This window comes from Haemorhous mexicanus, chromosome 15, assembly GCF_027477595.1.
Source record: "Haemorhous mexicanus isolate bHaeMex1 chromosome 15, bHaeMex1.pri, whole genome shotgun sequence".
In the NCBI taxonomy this organism is placed as follows: Eukaryota; Metazoa; Chordata; class Aves; order Passeriformes; family Fringillidae; genus Haemorhous; species Haemorhous mexicanus.
The window spans coordinates 14,359,264-14,379,564 of record NC_082355.1 but is presented as its reverse complement, the minus strand read 5'-3'; the positions used below and the strand labels follow the sequence as shown (position 1 = coordinate 14,379,564).

The 20,301-nt window shown below is 43.0% G+C and overlaps 1 protein-coding gene across 3 annotated transcripts in view; it reads left to right on the top strand.

Annotated features, from left to right (window-relative positions):
• The window catches only part of SLIT3 (slit guidance ligand 3), a 484,612-nt gene that overhangs the window by 326,454 nt on the left and 137,857 nt on the right, over window positions 1-20,301 (top strand). For all 3 annotated transcript variants that reach the window (XM_059859899.1, XM_059859900.1, XM_059859898.1), the window contains 2 exons: window positions 1,181-1,252; window positions 11,818-11,889. In XM_059859899.1, coding sequence (XP_059715882.1) covers window positions 1,181-1,252; window positions 11,818-11,889 — 144 coding nt within the window. The remainder of the gene's footprint in view (window positions 1-1,180; window positions 1,253-11,817; window positions 11,890-20,301) is intronic.

The window sequence follows — 20,301 nt, the reverse complement described above, 5'->3', positions numbered from 1 at the left end:
TTTTAACCAACATAATTTGTAGCTTAAAAGATGTAGAGAATGGAAAACCTCTTTAGTTTCTGATTAGTAAGTTCTCATTCAAGTGATGTTTTATTTAGAGTTTCCTTGGATCCATAGCATGTGCCCCATTGGAAATATCAGTGAAGATGTACATGACATACTGTACTACTGCAGCTATCAGTGAAGTGATTTGATACTCCTGATACAAGCTGATATCAGCTATCAGGGAGTGCAGTGAGGGGGCTGAAGGTTGTGTCCCAGCTCAGCACCTGGTTGAGCTGATGGACAGAAAGTCTGGGTGACAGTGACAGTCACAATGGGGCACGCAGCTCTGAGCACCTGGGTGCCAAGTGTGGTAAACTGGGCTCCTTGTATAAAGTTACTGTGGCACAATCTGTATTTATCTTTGTGTTCTTGGCTGGTTATGATTCCAATTGAAGAGTATTTTCCAAACCAGGAGCACACATTTCTTTAAAAATCCAGCAGGCAATACTGAGTGAGTCCCACTCACAGCCCAGCCAAGGGGTGGGATCTGGCTGGGCTCCCTGACAGGGTCTGCAGTGGGCTGGGGGTCCCCTGGGCTGCTGCCTCCAGAGCTCCACAACTCCCATTCCGTTGCTTGAAGGCTGCTTCCAGGGTCTGAACTTCACCAGATCGATGCTGAGTGGATTTTGTGCTGCTTGTATTTTCTAGGCAATCAGAGCCCAGAGCTCAGAGGAGCAGTGCTGAGCTCCCTGCTCTGGGATCAGGGGCTGGGCACTCTCATGATCCACTCTGCTGTTACCAAGTGCCCCTCCACGCCTGCACTGCAGCGTTCAGACACCTTGTGCCTTGTCATGGGCTGCTCCTTGTGCTTCAGGAGGGTTGCAGTGCCATCTCCAGTAGCAATGGCTTTGGGATGGTTTCATCAACATCACTGTTGTTCTTCATCAAAATCTTTTTTTGACGTCCATAAAATCAAAGCCCTGATTAAGAAGGGTGCTCTCTCTTGAGGCTGTGGCCTTTCATACTGACTGATGTTTTGCCTATCTCTGCCCTTACATAGTTCATAATTTCTCTGAGATAATATGATCATTTACTTCTGTTTTTATATCAAGTGTGTTCTTCTAATACAGCTAAAATATTTTCATTAGATTCCTGTTTGCTGACATTTTTTTTTAATCCTTCTTTCTTTTCACAGAGACATCAGCAAGAATCAAATAACTGACATTGCACCTGATGCATTCAAAGGCTTGAAATCTCTCATTTCATTGTAAGTAGAAAATAGAACTGAATGGGCATTTGGGGAGAGCTTGCATGTAAGAGGAATAAAAATGATAATGTGCTGTATGGGGGAACATATGTTTCTGTGTGCAACTGCCAGCTTGTGTGAAGCATCTGATCTTTTGTAAATGAAAAATTTTGTAAATGAAAAATGAAGTTCAGAAAGAAGGACTGTCTACAAGTCTCTCATAAGGCTGTTGACTTCTGCACTTCAAATCCCTTCAAACATTATTCAATCTTCTGTACCCGTGCACCTGCAGGCTGCTCCATGCCCCCACACTCCTCATGGCACACCAAAACCTCACCTTAGGCATGACTGGGGCTGTCAAGCAGGGAAGACTTGGGGAAATATTTCCATACTGGATTTTTCTTCTATAGTAAAGAAATTACACTCTCTTTGGAGTTTTCTGGCTTTGTGTTGTGGGGTTTTTTGATTGGGTGTTTTTTGGTTTTTTTTTTTTTTTTTTAGTTTTTGGGTGGGGTTTTTTTGTGGTGGTGGGTTTTGGTTTGTCTTTTTTTCCCTTCAAACTAGTTAAGGAAGGACCTAATCATAAGAAAATGTTTGTATGCCTTAGCTGTAATTACTGCTTTATTAAGCTGGAAGGGGACTGAGATATGATTTCATACAGGAGGTAAAAGAAGGGAGGATCTCTCAACAGCCATTTGTTTCTCTTTATAGAACACAGAAAACTGATTTAGCACCAAGCTGAGTTTACATGCAGCTGTATTTCAGCCTAGGTACCCCCAGCACTATTAAAACAGTTGAGCTTTTAATGGGTAAAAAGAGCAAGATCAGAAGCTGCATATTGAGGATAAACTGGAATAGAGTGGTAGAACATTGAGAGAAGAGGAAAGTACAACTAGAATGATATTTACCTGTGTTAATTTTAAAAACAGTATGGAAACAATTATCTCATTAATATTCACATAACTCAGCTTGGTTTTTAAAACCTGTAGTTTGTTTCTACAAGCTGACATAAATTTATTTTCTGAATACTGGGTAATTCTGAGAAACTGAATAATTTTTTGGCTAGAAGAATATCAGAAGGTTATTAAGTACTAAACTTCCATGTTGCAGTAAACCTGTGAGCCAGAATGCAGAAGGATTGGCCCTTTTTTGTGCCCTGAATCCAGCTGGGAGAATGCCAGAAATAAATATTAAGTGTTGCTGGTGTTTGTTAAATAGTTCAAGGGGTTTTATTCAGCATGCTGTGGAAATGGTCAAATCCCTCACTGCTGTCTGGAAACAATTCAGCCAGAGAGTGACTTTTACTGAAGGCTACAGTTTTGGCCTGGTATGAAACTACTGCTGATGCTGCAGTGCTGCAGCTTCCTGGGCCTGGCAAACCTCCTGGCTGGGAGTGAGCTGGATGGACAAGACATTTCCACTGGGCTTGACTTCCCAAGGCAGAATTTATTCAGCTTTAGCTCAGTTAATTCACATACCCCCAGGGGGCCTCAGGAGTGTGGGACAAAACACATCAGAGTGGACAGGGAGGAAATGAGAATATGAACTGGGCAGGAGTTGGTGGTGTTCTGACTTGCAGACAGAAGCAAGTGACATGACTGTGGAGTCTCTGCCCAGTCATCCAGGGCAATATTTTAAGTAAATGATGTTTGAATATGCTCATATCCAAGTGGGTAAAACAGAGCTTTAGTTAATGCCAGTAGGTTATGGCAGGGAGATGAGATGCAGCACAGCAAAGGCTGTAGCAAGGGAACTGCCTCCAAGTCTTTCCTTTGTTTGCCTCAGTTTCCCTCCACCACCGACACACAAAGCTGTAAAATGCCTTTTCTCCTCTCCTTGGCAGCCTTGTTTCTAGGGCAGTATCAGCCTCCTCCTCTAGGGTCAGCTTTCAGCTGTGTTTTTTCTTCTGAAAGGTTTTGCCCTTGCTGTTCATTGCAGGTAGGTCTTAAAAATGTTTTCCCTCTAGTTGCCAAGCCATGGTGAGTTCCCTCATCTTTCATGACCTGTCACTCAGACCTGGCAGGTTCCTCTCTGTAGTTCTTTCAGTTTCTGAGCTTAGATACCTTTATGGAGCAGGATGATTTGCTGGTCAGCAGAATCTGGGTTTCTCTGAGGAAAGCTTCCCCAGGTGAGGACTCCTTGGAGGTGCCTCCCTCCCAATGTCACTGCCAAAGGGGAAAGAACAAGGATGCAGGAATGAAGTGGGACAGTGGCTTGCCAGTGTTTTCCCTCTTGACAGCTCAGTCTTTTGGGTGCCCAAGGGCCCAGTAAGTTCACACTCAGCTGTGTGCCCTGGAGGAGCACTGCTCTGCATACAAGGAACAGCTCTGTCTGTTCCTGCACCTCACTCAGGTGGGATTGGTGCATAAATTTTAATGAGACATCACTGAGGTTCACTCTCTGCCCAGAGCAGCTGGATTTGCAGCTAGCTGAGTTCCAACCAGAAGAAAGGAGGGGAAAGTATTAATGCACAAATGAGAGTAAGCAACTTGGTTTCCATTAAAAATGGAGTGCTGCTGTACAACCTAATATCCTTGTGCTTTTTTTGTCTGTTTTTAACCCCATTCTGTGCTCCTCCCTCTGCTCCCTGCTTGCATGCAATCACAGTGCTCCCTATGGGTCTGGGGAGTCAGAGTGCTCCTCTGGAAGGCAGCCAGCCTTGTTAGTCTGCCTGCCTAATGCAGGCCTGGATTTAGGGGGTTCTGCTCTGCTTTCTCCTGAGCTCAGCTTGGCTTGGTGTTTCCAGGCAGAAATGCTTCTCAGAGCACTCTGCCTGTTGTACCTGTGTTGAGATGGTTGGGAAAAAAAAAAGTGTATTGCAGTTTTCAAGCATGGGAATGTTTATAACAGAAGCTGTTTCCTCTAAAACATCTAAAACTTAAATCTTTTAAAAGTGCTAAGTGATCCATGTGCTAGCAGGTCATGGTTTTTATTGTAAATCTATATATTTTCTCTAATAAAAAACTCACCTGTGGGAGTCAAACAGGATACAAAATGATTATATTTGAAAGCAACCATTTCTACCTTGGGTTTTCTCTGCATTTAGCAAAAAAAGGCAAGTTTCTTCCTGTGGGGTACTCAAGACTTCTTCATTCCCCACATGCAAGAAAAAAAGGTTACTTTTTCTATGTCCATTTTTCAAAGGGATTTTGTTCCCTATTCATATTTTTCTTTGGATCAAGAAATTTCTGCTTAGAAGCATTTGGGGATGCACATAACTTCTTTTTTTTCCTGGTTGTTACAGAATAAGGAATCATTATGCTTTAAGAACTTTTTCCTGGAGTTTCCTGTCTTTTCCTTTTCTTCTTGTTGTGCTAGAAGAATTAGTCTGGCAATACTTCCTTCATATAAGGATGAGAGCAAATGGTACCCCTGCATTGAGAAGTGGGGCAAAATTGGTTGGTTGCAAAGGAGTGTATTGCCTGAATTTGAAGGAAAAGGTTGAGAAACATTGTTTGTAGCCCCTGGTGTTTGTGTTCCATGGTCAGCAGGGCCTCTGCAGGAGCTGGAGTGGTCAATAACAGCCCAGAGCATGGGGGACAATAGCAACAGCTTCATGTTTCAAGACTACTTCACACACTTTATAAAGTAAATTAATTTTCCATTTAATCAACTCAGGAGAATCTGTCTGGTATCAGTCAGAGAGTTGTATCAGCATTTGGTTATTGTTAATAGCTTCAGAGATAAATGAAATTCCTGGGCTCAGTAAAAGTCCCACAAATGCAGGTTTGGAAGGCCATATCCAGACTGTCTGGGGACATTTTATGGCATAGGACAAAACAGTCTAAGCCTTCAGGGTGTTAAACTGCATGAATAAGTTTTAGGCCATTGCAGAGGGAGAATTCCTTTGGTTTTGTTCATACACTGAATTAAGCTAGGGAACACTTTAAGAGTTTAGATCAGCCTGGGCACCAAGACAAGAGACAGCTTAGGTTTTGACATAGCAGTCCCATTTAGACCATCATCTCCTGGGTGATGATGTATGGGGTGTCATTCATGGTGATTTGAAATCTGCAATAAAACACTGTCTGTTGCAATAGCTGACAAACTTATTTTAAGGTAACAAATTGCTTTGGGTAGTTTTACTGTGATTTATTTAGCTCAGCTTGTTCTGAAGAAATATGAAATAGTGCAGGGGGAAAAAAATTACAAGTCTAAGTTTCTTTTAGATATTAGAAATTTATTGCTGTTTTTATCCCTATCAATTTGTCCTCTTCTGAAAACCTGGATTCGTGTTGAGCCTGTGCCATTGTACATAGCTTGGGAAATATAATTCTTCCTAGCAAGAATTGTTTTCACAGTCTGAAGGAAAGTTAAAAGCATTCTGAGGACTGAAAAAGACATTGCATAAAGTCACAATTTGACACTTCAGTAAGAATGTTTCAGCCCAGCCAAAATAAAGGAACACTTAGCTGGAAACCATATGGTCTAAAGTAAGGGATTCTGTGCTAGGCTTTCATACCTCAAAAAACTCTGTGTCACCTTCAAGGGAGAAATCTCTGTATTCTGTGATCTGACTAAATGAAGCAGCTAAATTGCAGCTACATTAGCCAGTGAGGAAGCTGAGGAGCAGAGACATAAAATAAAGAACACAGCAATTATTGTTTCACACCCTTTGCAGGTGGCGTGTTAAACTTCAGTGCATCTGAAAGGCCATATATTGGTAAAGCCAGTGCAAATTCCCTCTTTTTAAAATGGTGCAAGAGGCCAGAATGCATAGGGACTGTGAAGAATCAGTGGAAATTTCATGTTTTAGGACCCTTCTGCTGAAGGTTTGGTCCATCACTGATTATGTTCTCACCCAGCATATTTGTGGCTCCGTGTGCTTCCTGTGCTTTCTTTGTGAGTGCTGTGCCCCAGAAGTGCAGATCAATCTATGCAGGGACTATTTCCACTGTTTAATCTTCATTTTAGGATATCCTGGGTTAAACAGCAAAACTTGAAGCTTAGTAGGAGCAATTAATTATTTAACTGGAAATGTAATATCTAACATGTCTTGGGATGGATACATCATTAGGGGACTCTTAAAATACCATGCCAGAATCAGCCTGAGGAAACACAATGCCTCATTTGTGACTGTTTTATATTTCTGCAACTTCTTGTTGCAGATCCATAATGACTCTTCAGGGTGCTGCTCCCAGGGATTTCCAAAGCTTGCAGGGCTGCCAGGGCTTTGTGCTTTATGTGCTGTGGTATTTGTCACACCCGTGGCTGGCTTACTCTCCTAAAGATGAGGAGCCAATGAAGAATCAGGAGCCCACACAAAAAAAATCTTAGTAATTTTTTTGGAGTTCTAATTAATGTTCTCATTCACTGATTCACTGTCTATTGGCAGCAATTACTGAAGTGCTTTTATTTTTATTACATGTTAACTTTGTTAGTGTGTTTTTAATTAAAAAAAAAATGCTTTGTGTCTAAAATTTCAGGTGCTTTGGGGTAGAAGAAGGGTTGTGTCCCTGTGCCAAGCCTGCACATCAGCCAGGACACCTGCATGTCCTGGAACACGTGTGGGGGAAGCAAGTGAACCCCAGTTTTAGAACTTGCAATGCCAAAGGGCAAATCTCCTAAAATTTACCTCTGCTGGAAAAAGCAGTGGAGATTTCAATGAAGCTCTTGAATTGGTCATAAATCCTGCTATATACTTTTTAAAGTTGGTATCTGTTTGGTTGGTTTTTGTTTGGTTTGGTGGGTTTTTGTCTGTTTTGGGTTTGGTTTTTTTGGGGGTTTTCTTTTTTTTTTTTTTTGACATTTTGTTTTTTTTCTGTGGTTGGCTGGTTGGTTTTTTGTTTAGTTTTGTTTTCTGGGGTTTTTGGGTGTTTGTTGTTTGTTTGTTTTTTGGGGGTTTTTTTTGGTGTTGGTTTGTTGGCTGTTTGGTTTCATTTTGTTTTGTGGGGTTTTTTTGGGTGTTTTAGGTTTTTTTTGTTTTGTTTGTTTGTTGGGTTTTTTGTGGTTGGTTGGGGTTCTTTTTTCATTTTGGTTTTTTCTGGGTGTTTGGGGGTTTTTTTTGTTGTTTTGTTTGGTTTTTGGGTTTTTTTTGTGGGTGGTTGTTTTTTTATCCAGGTTTTTTTTTTTTTTGAGAGGAGGGTATATTTTTTTTTGTTTTGTTTGTTTTTGGGGGGGGTTGTTGTTGGTGGGGTTTTTTTTCTGTTTTGTTTTGTAGGCTTTTTTGGGTGTTTGGGTTTTTTTTTTTTTGGGGGGGGTTTTTTGTGGTTGGTTGGGGTTCTTTTTTCATTTTGGTTTTTTTTGGGGTGTTTGGGGTTTTTTGTTTAGTTTGTTTTTGGGGTTTTTTTGTGGTTGGTTGTGTTTTTTTCCTTTTTTTTTTTTTTTTTTTGAGGGGGGTCGTGTATTTTTTTTTGTTTGGTTGGGTTTTTTTGGGGGGGTTGTTGTTGGGGTTTTTTTTCTGTTTGGTTTTGTAGTGTTTTTTGGGTGTTTGGGGTTTTTTTGTATTGTTTTGTCTGTTTGGGGTTTGTTTATCTGTTTGTTTGTGTTCGGTTGTTTTTGTCAGGGGTTTTTTCTTTGGTTCCTTTTCCCCCAGAGCTGCTGCAGAGGGTGCAGAGCAGGGAGCTGGGCAGTGAGGCAGGAGGAGAGCAGGGTCCCAGGGGCTGCAGGGCTCCCCCAGCCCAGCCCTGCCCAGGGCAGAGCAGGAGGCAGCCCAGGGATGCTCCTGGTGGCACTGAGCTCTGCCCAGGGGTGCTCCTGGTGGCACTGAGCTCTGCCCAGGGATGCTCCTGGTGGCACTGAGCTCTGCCCAGGGATGCTCCTGGTGGCACTGAGCTCTGCCCAGGGGTGCTCCTGGTGGCACTGAGCTCTGCCCAGGGATGCTCCTGGTGGCACTGAGCTCTGCCCAGGGATGCTCCTGGTGGCACTGAGCTCTGCCCAGGGATGCTCCTGGTGGCATTGAGCTCTGCCCAGGGGTGCTCATGGTGGCACTGAGCTCTGCCCAGGGATGCTCCTGGTGGCACTGAGCTCTGCCCAGGGGTGCTCCTGGTGGCACTGAGCTCTGCCCAGGGGTGCTCCTGGTGGCACTGAGCTCTGCCCAGGGATGCTCCTGGTGGCACTGAGCTCTGCCCAGGGATGCTCCTGGTGGCACTGAGCTCTGCCCAGGGGTGCTCCTGGTGGCACTGAGCTCTGCCCAGGGATGCTCCTGGTGGCACTGAGCTCTGCCCAGGGATGCTCCTGGTGGCACTGAGCTCTGCCCAGGGGTGCTCCTGGTGGCACTGAGCTCTGCCCAGGGGTGCTCCTGGTGGGTCTGAGCTCTGCCCAGGGGCGCTCCTGGTGGCACTGAGCTCTGCCCAGGGGTGCTCCTGGTGGCACTGAGCTCTGCCCAGGGATGCTCCTGGTGGCACTGAGCTCTGCCCAGGGGTGCTCCTGGTGGCACTGAGCTCTGCCCAGGGGTGCTCCTGGTGGCACTGAGCTCTGCCCAGGGATGCTCCTGGTGGCACTGAGCTCTGCCCAGGGGTGCTCCTGGTGGCACTGAGCTCTGCCCAGGGATGCTCCTGGTGGGGCTGAGCTCTGCCCAGGATTGATCCTGGTGGCACTGAGCTCTGCCCAGGGATGCTCCTGGTGGGACTGAGCTCTGCCCAGGGTTGATCCTGGTGGCATTGAGCTCTGCCCAGGGATGCTCCTGGTGGGACTGAGCTCTGCCCAGGGGTGCTCCTGGTGGCACTGAGCTCTGCCCAGGGGTGCTCCTGGTGGCACTGAGCTCTGCCCAGGGATTCTCCTGGTGGCACTGAGCTCTGCCCAGGGGTGCTCCTGGTGGCACTGAGCTCTGCCCAGGGATGCTCCTGGTGGCACTGAGCTCTGCTGGCTGACACAGCCAGAGAATCTGAGCAAAGCAGGTTTTCTGTGCCTTCCCTGCAGCCAAGGGCAGTGAGAGCTGCCCTGGGGAGCTGCAGTGCAGTGCAGAGCTCCCTCCCTGTGCTGCCCTGCTCTCCTGCAGCCCAGGCATGGCAGGCAGACATGGCATCAGCTCCTTTGGCTCTGGGCACTGCTGAACATGAATATGAATTAGAGACAAGTGCCTGAGCTCTCATACTGACTTTTGTTTAGCTGCTAATCTGTTTGAATGCTAATGTGCCACATGCACATAAGCCAAATTATTTTGGAAAATGCTTATTTTCCTTTTCATGGCTTCTAAAAATCAGAGCTTTGCTTTATTTTATAAGCTACTTTGGTCTGTTTTGCTCAAAATAATAAAGATGTACAAACGCATCCAAGGTTTAAAGTTCAGTAGCACACTGCCCTATAACCTTTTGACTCTCAAATTTAAAAAAAAAAAATTGCTCTGAGGGTCTTATTTTGATATTTGCATTCAGTAGTGCCATAGGACAGGAATGTTGATATTTCTTTAAGGTTTTGTTTTACCTCTACAGCCAGAATAACCCTTAGGCTGGAGTGCCCTTACTTTCCATGGGCATTTTGTAAAACTTGGCTCCTCAATTCCTCCTTGCAGTTGTACTGTGAATTATTGATGGGCACTGATGATCCTGCTCCTTCAGGAAACTAAGGAAGATGTTTCTCTGACATCCTGGAGTTTGCAGTCTAAACTCAGTGCACAGATGACACACTAAAGCTAAGGAAAGCTAAAGAGAGGTTTTTCAGAAAGACTGGGAGGTGAAGAGGAGGCATACTGGGTTCTGTGGGCATTGATCTTTTAACCTTTTACAAATATTTTATTTGCAGAGGTTTTGCTTCTGCTTCCTGGTACAGGTGCACACATCTTTGTGCAGAAAGAAATCTGTGAGTCAGCCTTTCACATGTTGGTTTGGAGCCCAGTGAAATCCAGGGGCTTGAATGCTCTGTCTAAATGATCCTGTTAAACCTTTCCAAGTTCAGCCACAAATTCTGTCCAGCTTTGGATGGGTTATAAAAATCTTCATGTATTGCTTTACATTAAAATTTCCTATTTTGTTGAAATAGGAAATTGTGTGTGTCTTCTGAAGCTGAAGTTAAGAAACAATCAGAAAAATTTGGAAGCATTCATTGCTCACAAGAAACACTAATGGGAGCAGCACATTACAAACACCTCCAGACTCTCTACTAGATAGAGAAATTGTTGCATTTATTTAGAGAAAATAAAATGCTGGATGACCCTGAGTTTCTTGAGTAGCACTTCAGTTCCTGCTAAACTGCAAAAGAAATGAAAAATCGGGTTTCAGTTTGGGTTTTGGTATTTAAATGGTGTTCCTGTGTTTAGGCTCAGAAATGAGCTGCTCTGGGAAGGCTCCCACAGGGGTGATGGGCTCCCAGTGACTGATGAAGAGTAAACTGAAGTGGTGATGCTCTGGGAAGGCCAGGGGGTATTGGAAATGGTCTGCTGTGCTAAGAGCTTGGTTTTCAGCATGTTCAACTCTCCCTAATATTTCAAATGTTGTCAGGCAGGGTAAGCCAGGATTTCAGCCAACATCCAAGCCTCACATGGTCTTTTGATTCAATGCCAGCCTATTGTTCCACATTAAAAAGTGAGGGAATCAACAAATTTAGTGGCACACCAGCAGCAGAGTTTTGGCATTTTCTGGTTTATAACCATTTGCCATGTCCTATGTAGAGCATAAAAATTACATAAATTCTGGGTTTTTTTCCCAGTTTAAAATGTTTAGGTAAGGAAAATTGTTGTCAGAGGGAGCCTCATCATCTTCCCTTTTACCAGGACTCACAAAAGCTCCTCAGCCACTGTCTGGTTTTTACAAATGATACCAGCCTGTAGAAATGACATGAGCTCATACTTCAGCCATGATTGAATTTCTGGTGTTCCTGTCATACATGATTTTGCTCTGATCACTGGGTGACACATCTCAGCATAATGGTGCTTCTGTGTCTCTTTCGCCTTCGTTCAATTTCTAAGGATAATATATGTGCATTTCTCCATTTAAAAAAAATGAAATATTTTTAATGTTAAAACTGAATCGTGGATGTCAGGTCATATATTTATGGTTGATTAAATATACACAGTGACTCTCATTTTTGTTATTAAAGCTTTACTGATTTTTATAACTCAGCTATACCTAAATTATTTGAGTTCCTGAAATATATGTCTATTTCCAGTTCAGGATAAATGTCTTTATATTAGTTCATTGAAATGGTAACAGCAGCTGGTGAAGCCATAATATTTTATCCAGTGATGCCTGTGTCACATTTCATGCCAATTACTGTATCTTAAGAGACTCAGTTATATGAAATTTTATCGACAACCAGCTTGTGCTCTCTGGCTTTTAAATTCAGTATTACTGAGCAGAATTCTAGGTTTTTGCATCAGACAATGTGCCTTTCAGTGGCTAAAATATTTCTAAAGAGGATGGAAAAAAAAAATCCTTTAGCAGAATGAAAAATATTTCAGATACAGTTTTTGGATGGTGTCCAGTTTCTACATTAAAAATGCCTCCCAACACCAGACGAAGCCTGAATCATAACGACTCATTTAATGCCATGTGCTCTCTGAAAAGAAAATGAGATCAGTGGTTAAATGAAATGCCCACAGATCCTGGGCATGGTGCACCATGATCAATAAAGATGATAATGCAGAGATGTGGGAGGACACTAAACTGGGCTGTTATTTAAGATTTATTTTGTCTTCCTGAATCTTTCAGAGTGCTCTATGGAAACAAGATCACGGAGATTCCCCAGGGCCTTTTTGATGATCTTGTGTCTCTGCAGCTGCTGTGAGTATGATCCCTTCCTCTTCTTTATTTTACTGACTAGCTAGATTTACTGTTCTTTCAGCTTCTGACATTCACAGAATCACCTTTTCCACTGAAAACTCACTGGGATGTGCTAGGCTGTTGTTTCTGTGTCAGGCAAGAGGGAGGCGAGAGCTGAAAAAACTAAAAAAGGAAGGTGTCAACAGTTTTATAGCAGAGTGTGTGTAATGGATAATAGACAAGGAGGATTTAAGTGTGGGGAGGAAATGAGAGTGTCCAAGAAAGGAAATTTGGTCGCTGGCTGGTGCGTGGGTGGGGATGCCATCTGATTGTTTTTACACATTTAGCACTTGTGGTTCAATGTCTGGATCCTTGAGGGCTTCTGTGCTGCAAGAACCTGCTGGGGCAAGTGAAAGGGCAATGTGAGAGCTCTGATTGCTGCAGCTCATGCTCAGTTCCACATTCTTGTGATGTCAGATGGAGCTTAGCTGCAAGAGAAATGATTTTACAATATATTGTTATTTAAAGTATTTTATGCCATGTGTGATTTGACTTGTAGTCATGATCAGGGTAAGATACATAGAGAAATATTCATTATGTAATAATGGGGAAGAAAAGATTTCCTAAGCCAAATGTGAAATTGCAAATTTCACTCACTCTGGTCTCCATGATCACATTGGGAACCAGTAACTCCTTCAAAGGGAGGGAGTTCAGCCAGGCAGCAGAGGGAGCAGCAGGGAAGTGAGTTTAATGTGTATTCCTGGTTCTGATTACCCTCATGGATGATACACTCCAAAAATAAAGGTGATGTATCAGAAGTGAGTCAATTCTGGTTTATGTCACATACAGCGCTCCACCCCAAATGGTAAATCCTATTTAATACACAATATGAAGCAGATTTTAGACATGTCACTTGAGGCTTTTCTGACAATCCTGCTGTAGCCAGCAGTGACTTTCCCCAAGATTGTCCTTGCCATTGGATGTGTCACTGTGACTGCAGCCTTTGCTGCCCTTATATGGGATGTCACAGTAAGCTTGGATTCACATCAGCATTCATGAGCAAAGCCAAACAAGTACAGTGGAGTTACTGAAATGACTCTCTATGCTGAACTCAGATGTGTAATTTATCCATGGACCTTAACTGCAGACATGGACCAGAGCAGGGCAAGCAGGAGCCCCTTTGGTCTGGCTGTGACAGTCCCTGGCTGGGGCAGTGGGGAGCTGCCCATCCCTTTATCCTCACCTATGCACCTTTTTCTGGCAGCTCCTTTCCTCTCTCCTGCCCCAAACCTCACAAGTTTTCTGGGACTTCAGTGTTTCCCTGCCTGGGCAGTAAGAGAAATTTTGGGGGTGGTTTGCCAGGTGTGAGGACAATAATTATGAAAGTGCAAAGGAGCTGGGACTCCTCCTACTTTGAGAAAAAAAACCTGTGTTTTAAAAATGCTGAGATTTAAAACCATCCTCCCCAACCCAAATATTTTACAGTTGCAGCTTTGAAGTGATACTCCAAGATTTGTTCTGTCTCATCCAGGACACTTTACTGATAGGATCCTTCCCAGGAGGAAAATATAAATAACAAAATCACTCAACACATGGATCACCGTGTCCTATGAAAATATGGGGCTAGAACTTCTGCATAAGGCACTAAGCAATTTTTAACTCCTTTACAGAACAGTCCTAGGGTGCATGTAGAGCAGGCCTTTAGTGAAGTGAATATTTAACACAAGATACAATTGTTTTAGTCAGAATTGGCTCAACTGATGCCTTGTTATTAAGGAAACAAAATCTGTGTGCCAGGGAGCCACTGAAAGGTGTTGTGCTTCAACTATTTAAACGTTCTCAAGCTGAGACAATGTAAATAGGTTGCCTTGTTTTGGGATTCCCAAAATACCATGACCCTGGGGCTTCCCAGGGCCTTCTTGAGAGTGTTTGTATGTAAAGTATCCTTTGGCAAGGAGAGCATTGAATGATCATGTTTTAAATGCAAACAAATGTCTGCAGCTTTTTGGACTGTGGCTTTCAAGCAGCTGCTCTGGGATTGCTTGTAGTATTTTAATGGCTACTAAAAAAAATATAAATGGCATTTGTTGGTCTTAGACCTGCTGTTGAAGAATTGGAAGAGTGCCCTATGATTAGATCTAATTTAGTGTTCTGTGGGCACTAGATTGGATTTCTCCTTATTAGTCTGGAGACACTCTGATAAGAGCACTCTGATTAAGGTATCCTGGTAGCCTGTCTGATTTCCTGAGCTGGAGCAGGAGCAGTTTAGAAAATGTACTGGCTTTATGCTACAGCAGGACACAGTGAGAAAAAGGGAGTCCCTGTGGGTCCTGTATTATTTAGAAGGAAAAACTACTATTTAGAAAGAAAATATATTATTTACAAGAAAAAAATAATTGCTGTGAAATTTCAGAACAGATAATACTGTTACTAATTGTTTTGGCTATAACTCCTCCAATGTTATCAGACATGTAATTATTCTTCAGTTTAAATATACTGTCACAATATAGGGCAGGATTATTCTGTATTCTGGCTGAATTGCTCTCTGTAAGGGCCTAACACCCTCAGACACAACCACTGGTGTCAGGAGCCCCAGAGATGGATAGAGGGGCTCTCATCTCAGGCATGGCCACGTCCTCAAGTGTCCTGCTGGACTCTGGTGCAGGGGAAATGAATTCAGAACAAGTTTTAGACCACCTGGCTGGCATCAGCTTTCCACATTTCTGCCCTACAAGGCAGAGCTGGTAAGCCAGAATTAAATTATATTTGGCAAGAAAATAACTCGACATGGTTAGATAATAAGGGTTTGGAGGACTTTTCTTGAGGGATTAGGGTGTGGTTTTGCTGGGCTTTTTTTAAATCCTGTGGGTTTAATTCCAAATGCTGCTTCTGAAGTTTTCATTATAAGTAACCACCTTAAGTAGTTAACATTACCCACAAAAATAATTGCAATTGGATTTTTGTTAAATTGCTGATTTCACAAATCTTATGTGTTTCTTAAGTAGGAAATGGTAACCAACAGAGCAGCAAAAATCATTCCTCAAGTCCAGCTACACATCTGTTCTGTGGAGCAGAAGCTTTTCTTGGACCACGTAGTTTTCCTTCTCCTGTTTGAAGGTGCCAGAGGAGAGGAGGATAGAAAGCTTTGTAGCTACTGTGCCCTATCCTCACACATTCTTCTTTTCAGCAGGCTGTATCAAGTGCCTTCTGGGAATTTTAGGTCAATTTGGGTTTGAGAGATCTATGCTGTTTTCCAGAAAGGGAAATCTGTTTCTTTAGCTTTTGTGGGGTTTTTAAATACAGTGAATGGAAACTTTCATTTTATTGGGGGATGTGTCCAAGCTGTGAAACAGTCTTTGATTAATTTAATTGTTTGCATTTCTTGCATTTAAATACCAAAAGAATGGCAAAGGCTTCAGCTTAAGGTGAAGTTCTTGAGTAACCATTAGCTGAGGATGGTTAGTCCAGGAGACCTTCAACTGACCTTGGGCATTCTAGAAACTGGAAGACATTTAAATGTCCTGCTCACCTGTCCTTGAGTTCCCCTGGAATGTGGACAGGCTTTTACAGGAGCCCCTGAGCTTGCCAAGGTGCTGCCAGTCACTGCAGGGGGGGTTCAGCACGACCCTGCAGCCCCTTCTCTCAGGGCAGCCCTGGGACAGATCAACCCAACAGCAGCCACTGATAACTCAGGTTCAGCTTTTATATCCCCCAGACTCTGTGCTGCTTTAGGGTGTAAGCCTGGGCTTCATATGAGGGGATGGTGAGCTCTCTTCACAGAGCAGGGAGACAAAGCAATTCCTGCTCCTGCTGGGGACCAAGGACAAATGATCCAAATCTCAGGCCCAAGAGCATAAATGGTAAACTGAAGAGAGCAAACAAGGATGGGACTTCATGGGCTAAAGCTGTAATGGGACAATGAACTCCAATATGCAAATGGACCAAAACTTATAAAAGTGCAAGACCCTGTGACTGGTTGTCCATTTTTTGTGGCCATTTTGGGTTGTGCTGCCCAAGGTGGATCCACTGAGGCCCCTTAATAAATCCCAACTTTATTCTTTAGCTCCATCTAGTCTCTGTTCTAGGCCAGCCTGCACAAGGCACCTCCACAGGCACGGAGTTTGTGATATTTGTCATATCTAAGGACCACACTTCCCTCCCTGCAGCCAGATGAAAACAAACATTCTGGGAGCCTTTTCTTGCAGCCGTGCGCGTCGCGGCGCTCTGCTTCCTGGAACAAGGAGCTGCCACAAAATCTCTGCTCTTTAAAGAGGCTGCAGAGCAGAACAATATGAGGGGTGAAGTCTCATTTTTCAAATGTCTGGCAAGTATCAGTTTTCAATAAATCCTTTTTCTTGAGGACATTTACTTTGCATAGTTGCTAATCGTACAAGCGCTCAGGAGTGTTGATCCTAAATCTTCTGCTTGTGATCCCCATGTTTTACTGAGCAAGGAAAATCCCCATGGAGGGCTCTGTTGTGATGTTGCTAAACATCAGGAGATCTCCTCCTGTGGTCCATATATATTAAAATCAGAGGCTTGTTGTGTTTCTCTCTCAAAAAAACGAAGCCAGAAGCTGACAGCCTTCTCCTCCCTCACCTAATATCTGGTCATTAGGGAAAACTCAAGGCTGCAGTTGGAAAGGACCAATAATCACACTGGTGCCTGGAGTTTGACATATTGACAGATAAAGTGTTGTCAAAAGTGGTGACAAATTATCAGTCATCTAACCTGGGTTTAAATTGGAACTAGATACAATATTTACAACTTCAGCTGACCCTAAAATAGACTTGTATGAAGTGACAAGTCATGTGTGTACTTTCAGAAACTGCTATCATCAGTCTTCCCAAAATTCAGCTGGTCAAATTTTGGTTTGAGTGATTCTTTTTTTGGTAACTTGATTCTTAGGCTGTTTTTTTCTGTGATGAATAAGGCAGATACTTGGTATCCCCAGCTCTTTTCTGGTGAGGCTGCTTGAAAAGTATCTTCATGGATACTTGGATTTGCCAAGTTTGAAGTGCTTGTGTTGATTTGTAATTCTAAACTGAAAGCCAGTACTGAAGAGCTTTAAGCAGGATCTACCAATTATTTATTGTGTACTTTTGGGGCTTGATAGAATCTCAAAGAGAATGCTGTGATGCACAAACTCATACAGAGTATTTAAAAACAACAGAATGTGCATCAATTCCAATATTTGGCATTGTACACATTGCACTGTTGTATACATAAATATATTAACCAGATATGTAAACAGTACCTAAATGTCAGAATAAAGAAGTGCAGTTTTCCATTTACAAGTCTTTAATAGCACAGTAGTCTCTTCTCTTCCCCATAGTGATCTGGGCTTTAAGTGATGTATAAAATCTTATTCTGTGGAGTTCTTAATTTTTCCCATGGAGAATAGACAACAGGCAGTAAAAAAAGAGCCCTTGTGACAGATGTAAGGGGAAAACATTTTCACAATGACGTCAGGTAGTTGGAGTGGGCTGCTCAGAAAGCTGTGCATCCTCTGTCCCTACAAGGTTTAAAGACCAGACTTTATCCAGACTGGATAAACTCAAGGTAACCCAATCTGACCTTGTAGCTCATCCTCTTTTGGCAGCCTATCAGGACAAGCAACCACTGGAGCTTCCTGGAATTCTGAATTACCCTGTGATCTGGTGAAATGCATTAACTGTGTATGAATGAGTCATGCTCTGAGTGGGTTTCAGACCAGATGACCTGGAGGTTCTATGCAGCCTATGTAATTTCTGGGATCTGTGAACCTAAATTCTTAACAAAATGGCATATGAGCTTTTTTCTTGATTACTCAAAATATTTCTGGCTGTGGCATAGAGATTATGCCACCCTCATCCTTCCAGTCCAGCACAGAATGCTTTGTGCACAGACCTGTTTAATAGCTTTAGAATTGCTTTCCAGCCATTGCCTCAAGCTTTTTCCTCCTTCAGATTTCTGCATTTGGGTTGCTATTGTGATAATGTTGCTAAACTCAATAGCCGCTGTTAAAAGTGAGGAAGCAGCATCTGCCAGACTCAGAAATACAATTACAGTCAAGCACTAATGGCAGAGTGCAGCAGCATCTGCCTTTCCTGTGTCACTGGTGTGGCCTGGCTGTGTGCAGCTTCCCAGAGCACTGCTCATCCCTATGTCAGTGAGAGCAGCAGCTCTGACGCCAGCGCTCCGAGCTGGCCTCTCCTGACAGCAGCTCCCCTTGTTATTGCACCCAGACCTAGCCCTGGGAGTGTGCAAATGTGTGTGTCCCACTGTGCATCTGAATTACCATGTGGTTATCTCGAGTCAGCTGGGACCTCACCTGCAGGCAGAAGTTAGACACTGGTGAATTTCAAATAGCACAAGTCTGGGTGCTGTGACAATTCTCCAGGTAGCAGCAGAAGTACCACAGGATTGCTTTGTGGGTGGTGTTCAACCAGAGCTGGAGACTTTTGGAACAGAAAAGGAATTTGTGAAATCTCTTTCTAAATTCCCACCAAAACAACACTGTCAGACTGTGCTCTGTGCTTCCTTCTTGACTCATTATCAGCTTGCAACTTTTCCATTTTAATTTACTGTGAATAAATTTGTCATCACCATCATCCAGTTTCCTGAACATGGAGAAGCACTTGAAGCTGGTTAAGCAAGCATGATGATGATTTCATGCTGGTTATTATCAGCTGAAGCACTGACAGACTCTTCAGTGGTCAGTCATCACATGGGCAAATGTAAATTTTAGTAGATGTTTAAATATCTCGACACAGTGAGAGGCAATCAGAATGCTCCCTGGCAGTCCAGGCCATCTTAAAATGTTCCTGAAACTTAATATAATTATTTTGCCAATAACTAGGCAGGGGCACACACAATTCTGTGTGTAGATGTTGCTTATCATTGGCTGCTGGGGTGACCAAGTGCTTGACTAGATATTGCTGTATTGGCACTTCAGCTGTTCTCCTGTGAAAAATTGTGTTAAATCAAGGATGACACTTGACTCCCTGTAAATTTCAAGAGAAAATTCTGAAAAATACGTGCTAATTTTTTTTTTCACTTCTTGTAACAGATATTGCATATTCTAAGGAAAGCTTTCTGCTGAGGATTCTTTCCTTGCTGCCTTATAGTGCCTCTGAATGTAGGTGAAGCCTGCAACTATTGATATTCTATAAAGGTCATGCCTGTTCAATTTGTATTCTGCTGTTAGCCAGGCAAAACTGTTACCCAGTTCTCCTCTCCCTTACAAGTCTCCTGTGCCTCTTACATCTGTTTTTTCTGGTGAATTCTCATTTTCCCCAGTGGAGTCTGGCATGTGGGATGTGCCAGCCAGTTCATGGGATGCCAAACATTTTCATTCTCATCGTGTTGTCGTTGCTGTCAAAACACAAAGCTGGTGAAAAAGGAAGAGAAGCTTTTCAGTGCCTTGGTGCAGCTTTTCTCCCTGGCACTTTCCTCTAGGCTCACTGGTGTATTTAGGATGATTCCTGCTCTCTCCTGGAGCACCAGAGGCCAGTCTGCAGTCCCTAGCACGTGTAAGGTTGACAGGCTGCTGTTGATTCTCCCAGTTTTGTGGTTATTTCCTGATAGTTTGATTACTTGACCTCACTGAGATAAAAATACAGACATGGCTAAGGGTAGAAGCCATATAAACATTCCCATTTGCTCTTAAAAAACAATTTTTTCAGTCATTTTGGGTTTGGAGTTCAGAATGTTATTTAAATGTTAATCACTTGAAGCTGTGCTCGGGCATATAATTCAATTATGGGACCATCTTAATTATGCAGATGGTGCTTATGAGCAGCTGATACAATTACAGAGCCAATTCAGTGCACATTCATTTCAAGGGCTTAGCTGAAACACGTTATTATTTCAATGTGTGTGGACAAATCCACTTTTTTCAGGCAGTGGGTTCATGGAATTGTAATAGTGCTCTGCTCAGCTCGTGGTTCCAATGGTGTGCAAACCACAAGGTTTTTAACCATTCTCCCTTAATCTGTGGTGGTCCAAGGCTTGTGAGAGGTTTCTTCATGTTTTTTACATATCCAGAGGGATGGAAATGGAGACTTGAGTTAATAATCCATCATCCCTCTGGGTAGCAGGCGGTTTTGTTTGTACTTGAGTATTTAACCTCCTTCTCAGTGGTGCCCCACATCTGGAGGCCGTGTGTAAATCTCTTCCAATCAAGCTGATAACAAAACAGGAGAATTAGTGGAATTTACTTTCACCATGAATTGCTGCAAAAATGAATACTGGGTCATTCCTGCTAAAATAGAACTCCACTTTTAGTGCTGTTCCTTCTCTTGGTTTAAGTCCAGCAAAGGAACCCTTAGTATGTTTTATGGCCTGGTTCAGTGTTTAAGGAAGATTCTGCTTCCTGGAATATGCTTTTCTCATCTGCCTTTCTGTTAGTTTAAAAAACCTCTTAAAACCTCTTTTAACTCCATGTGAGGC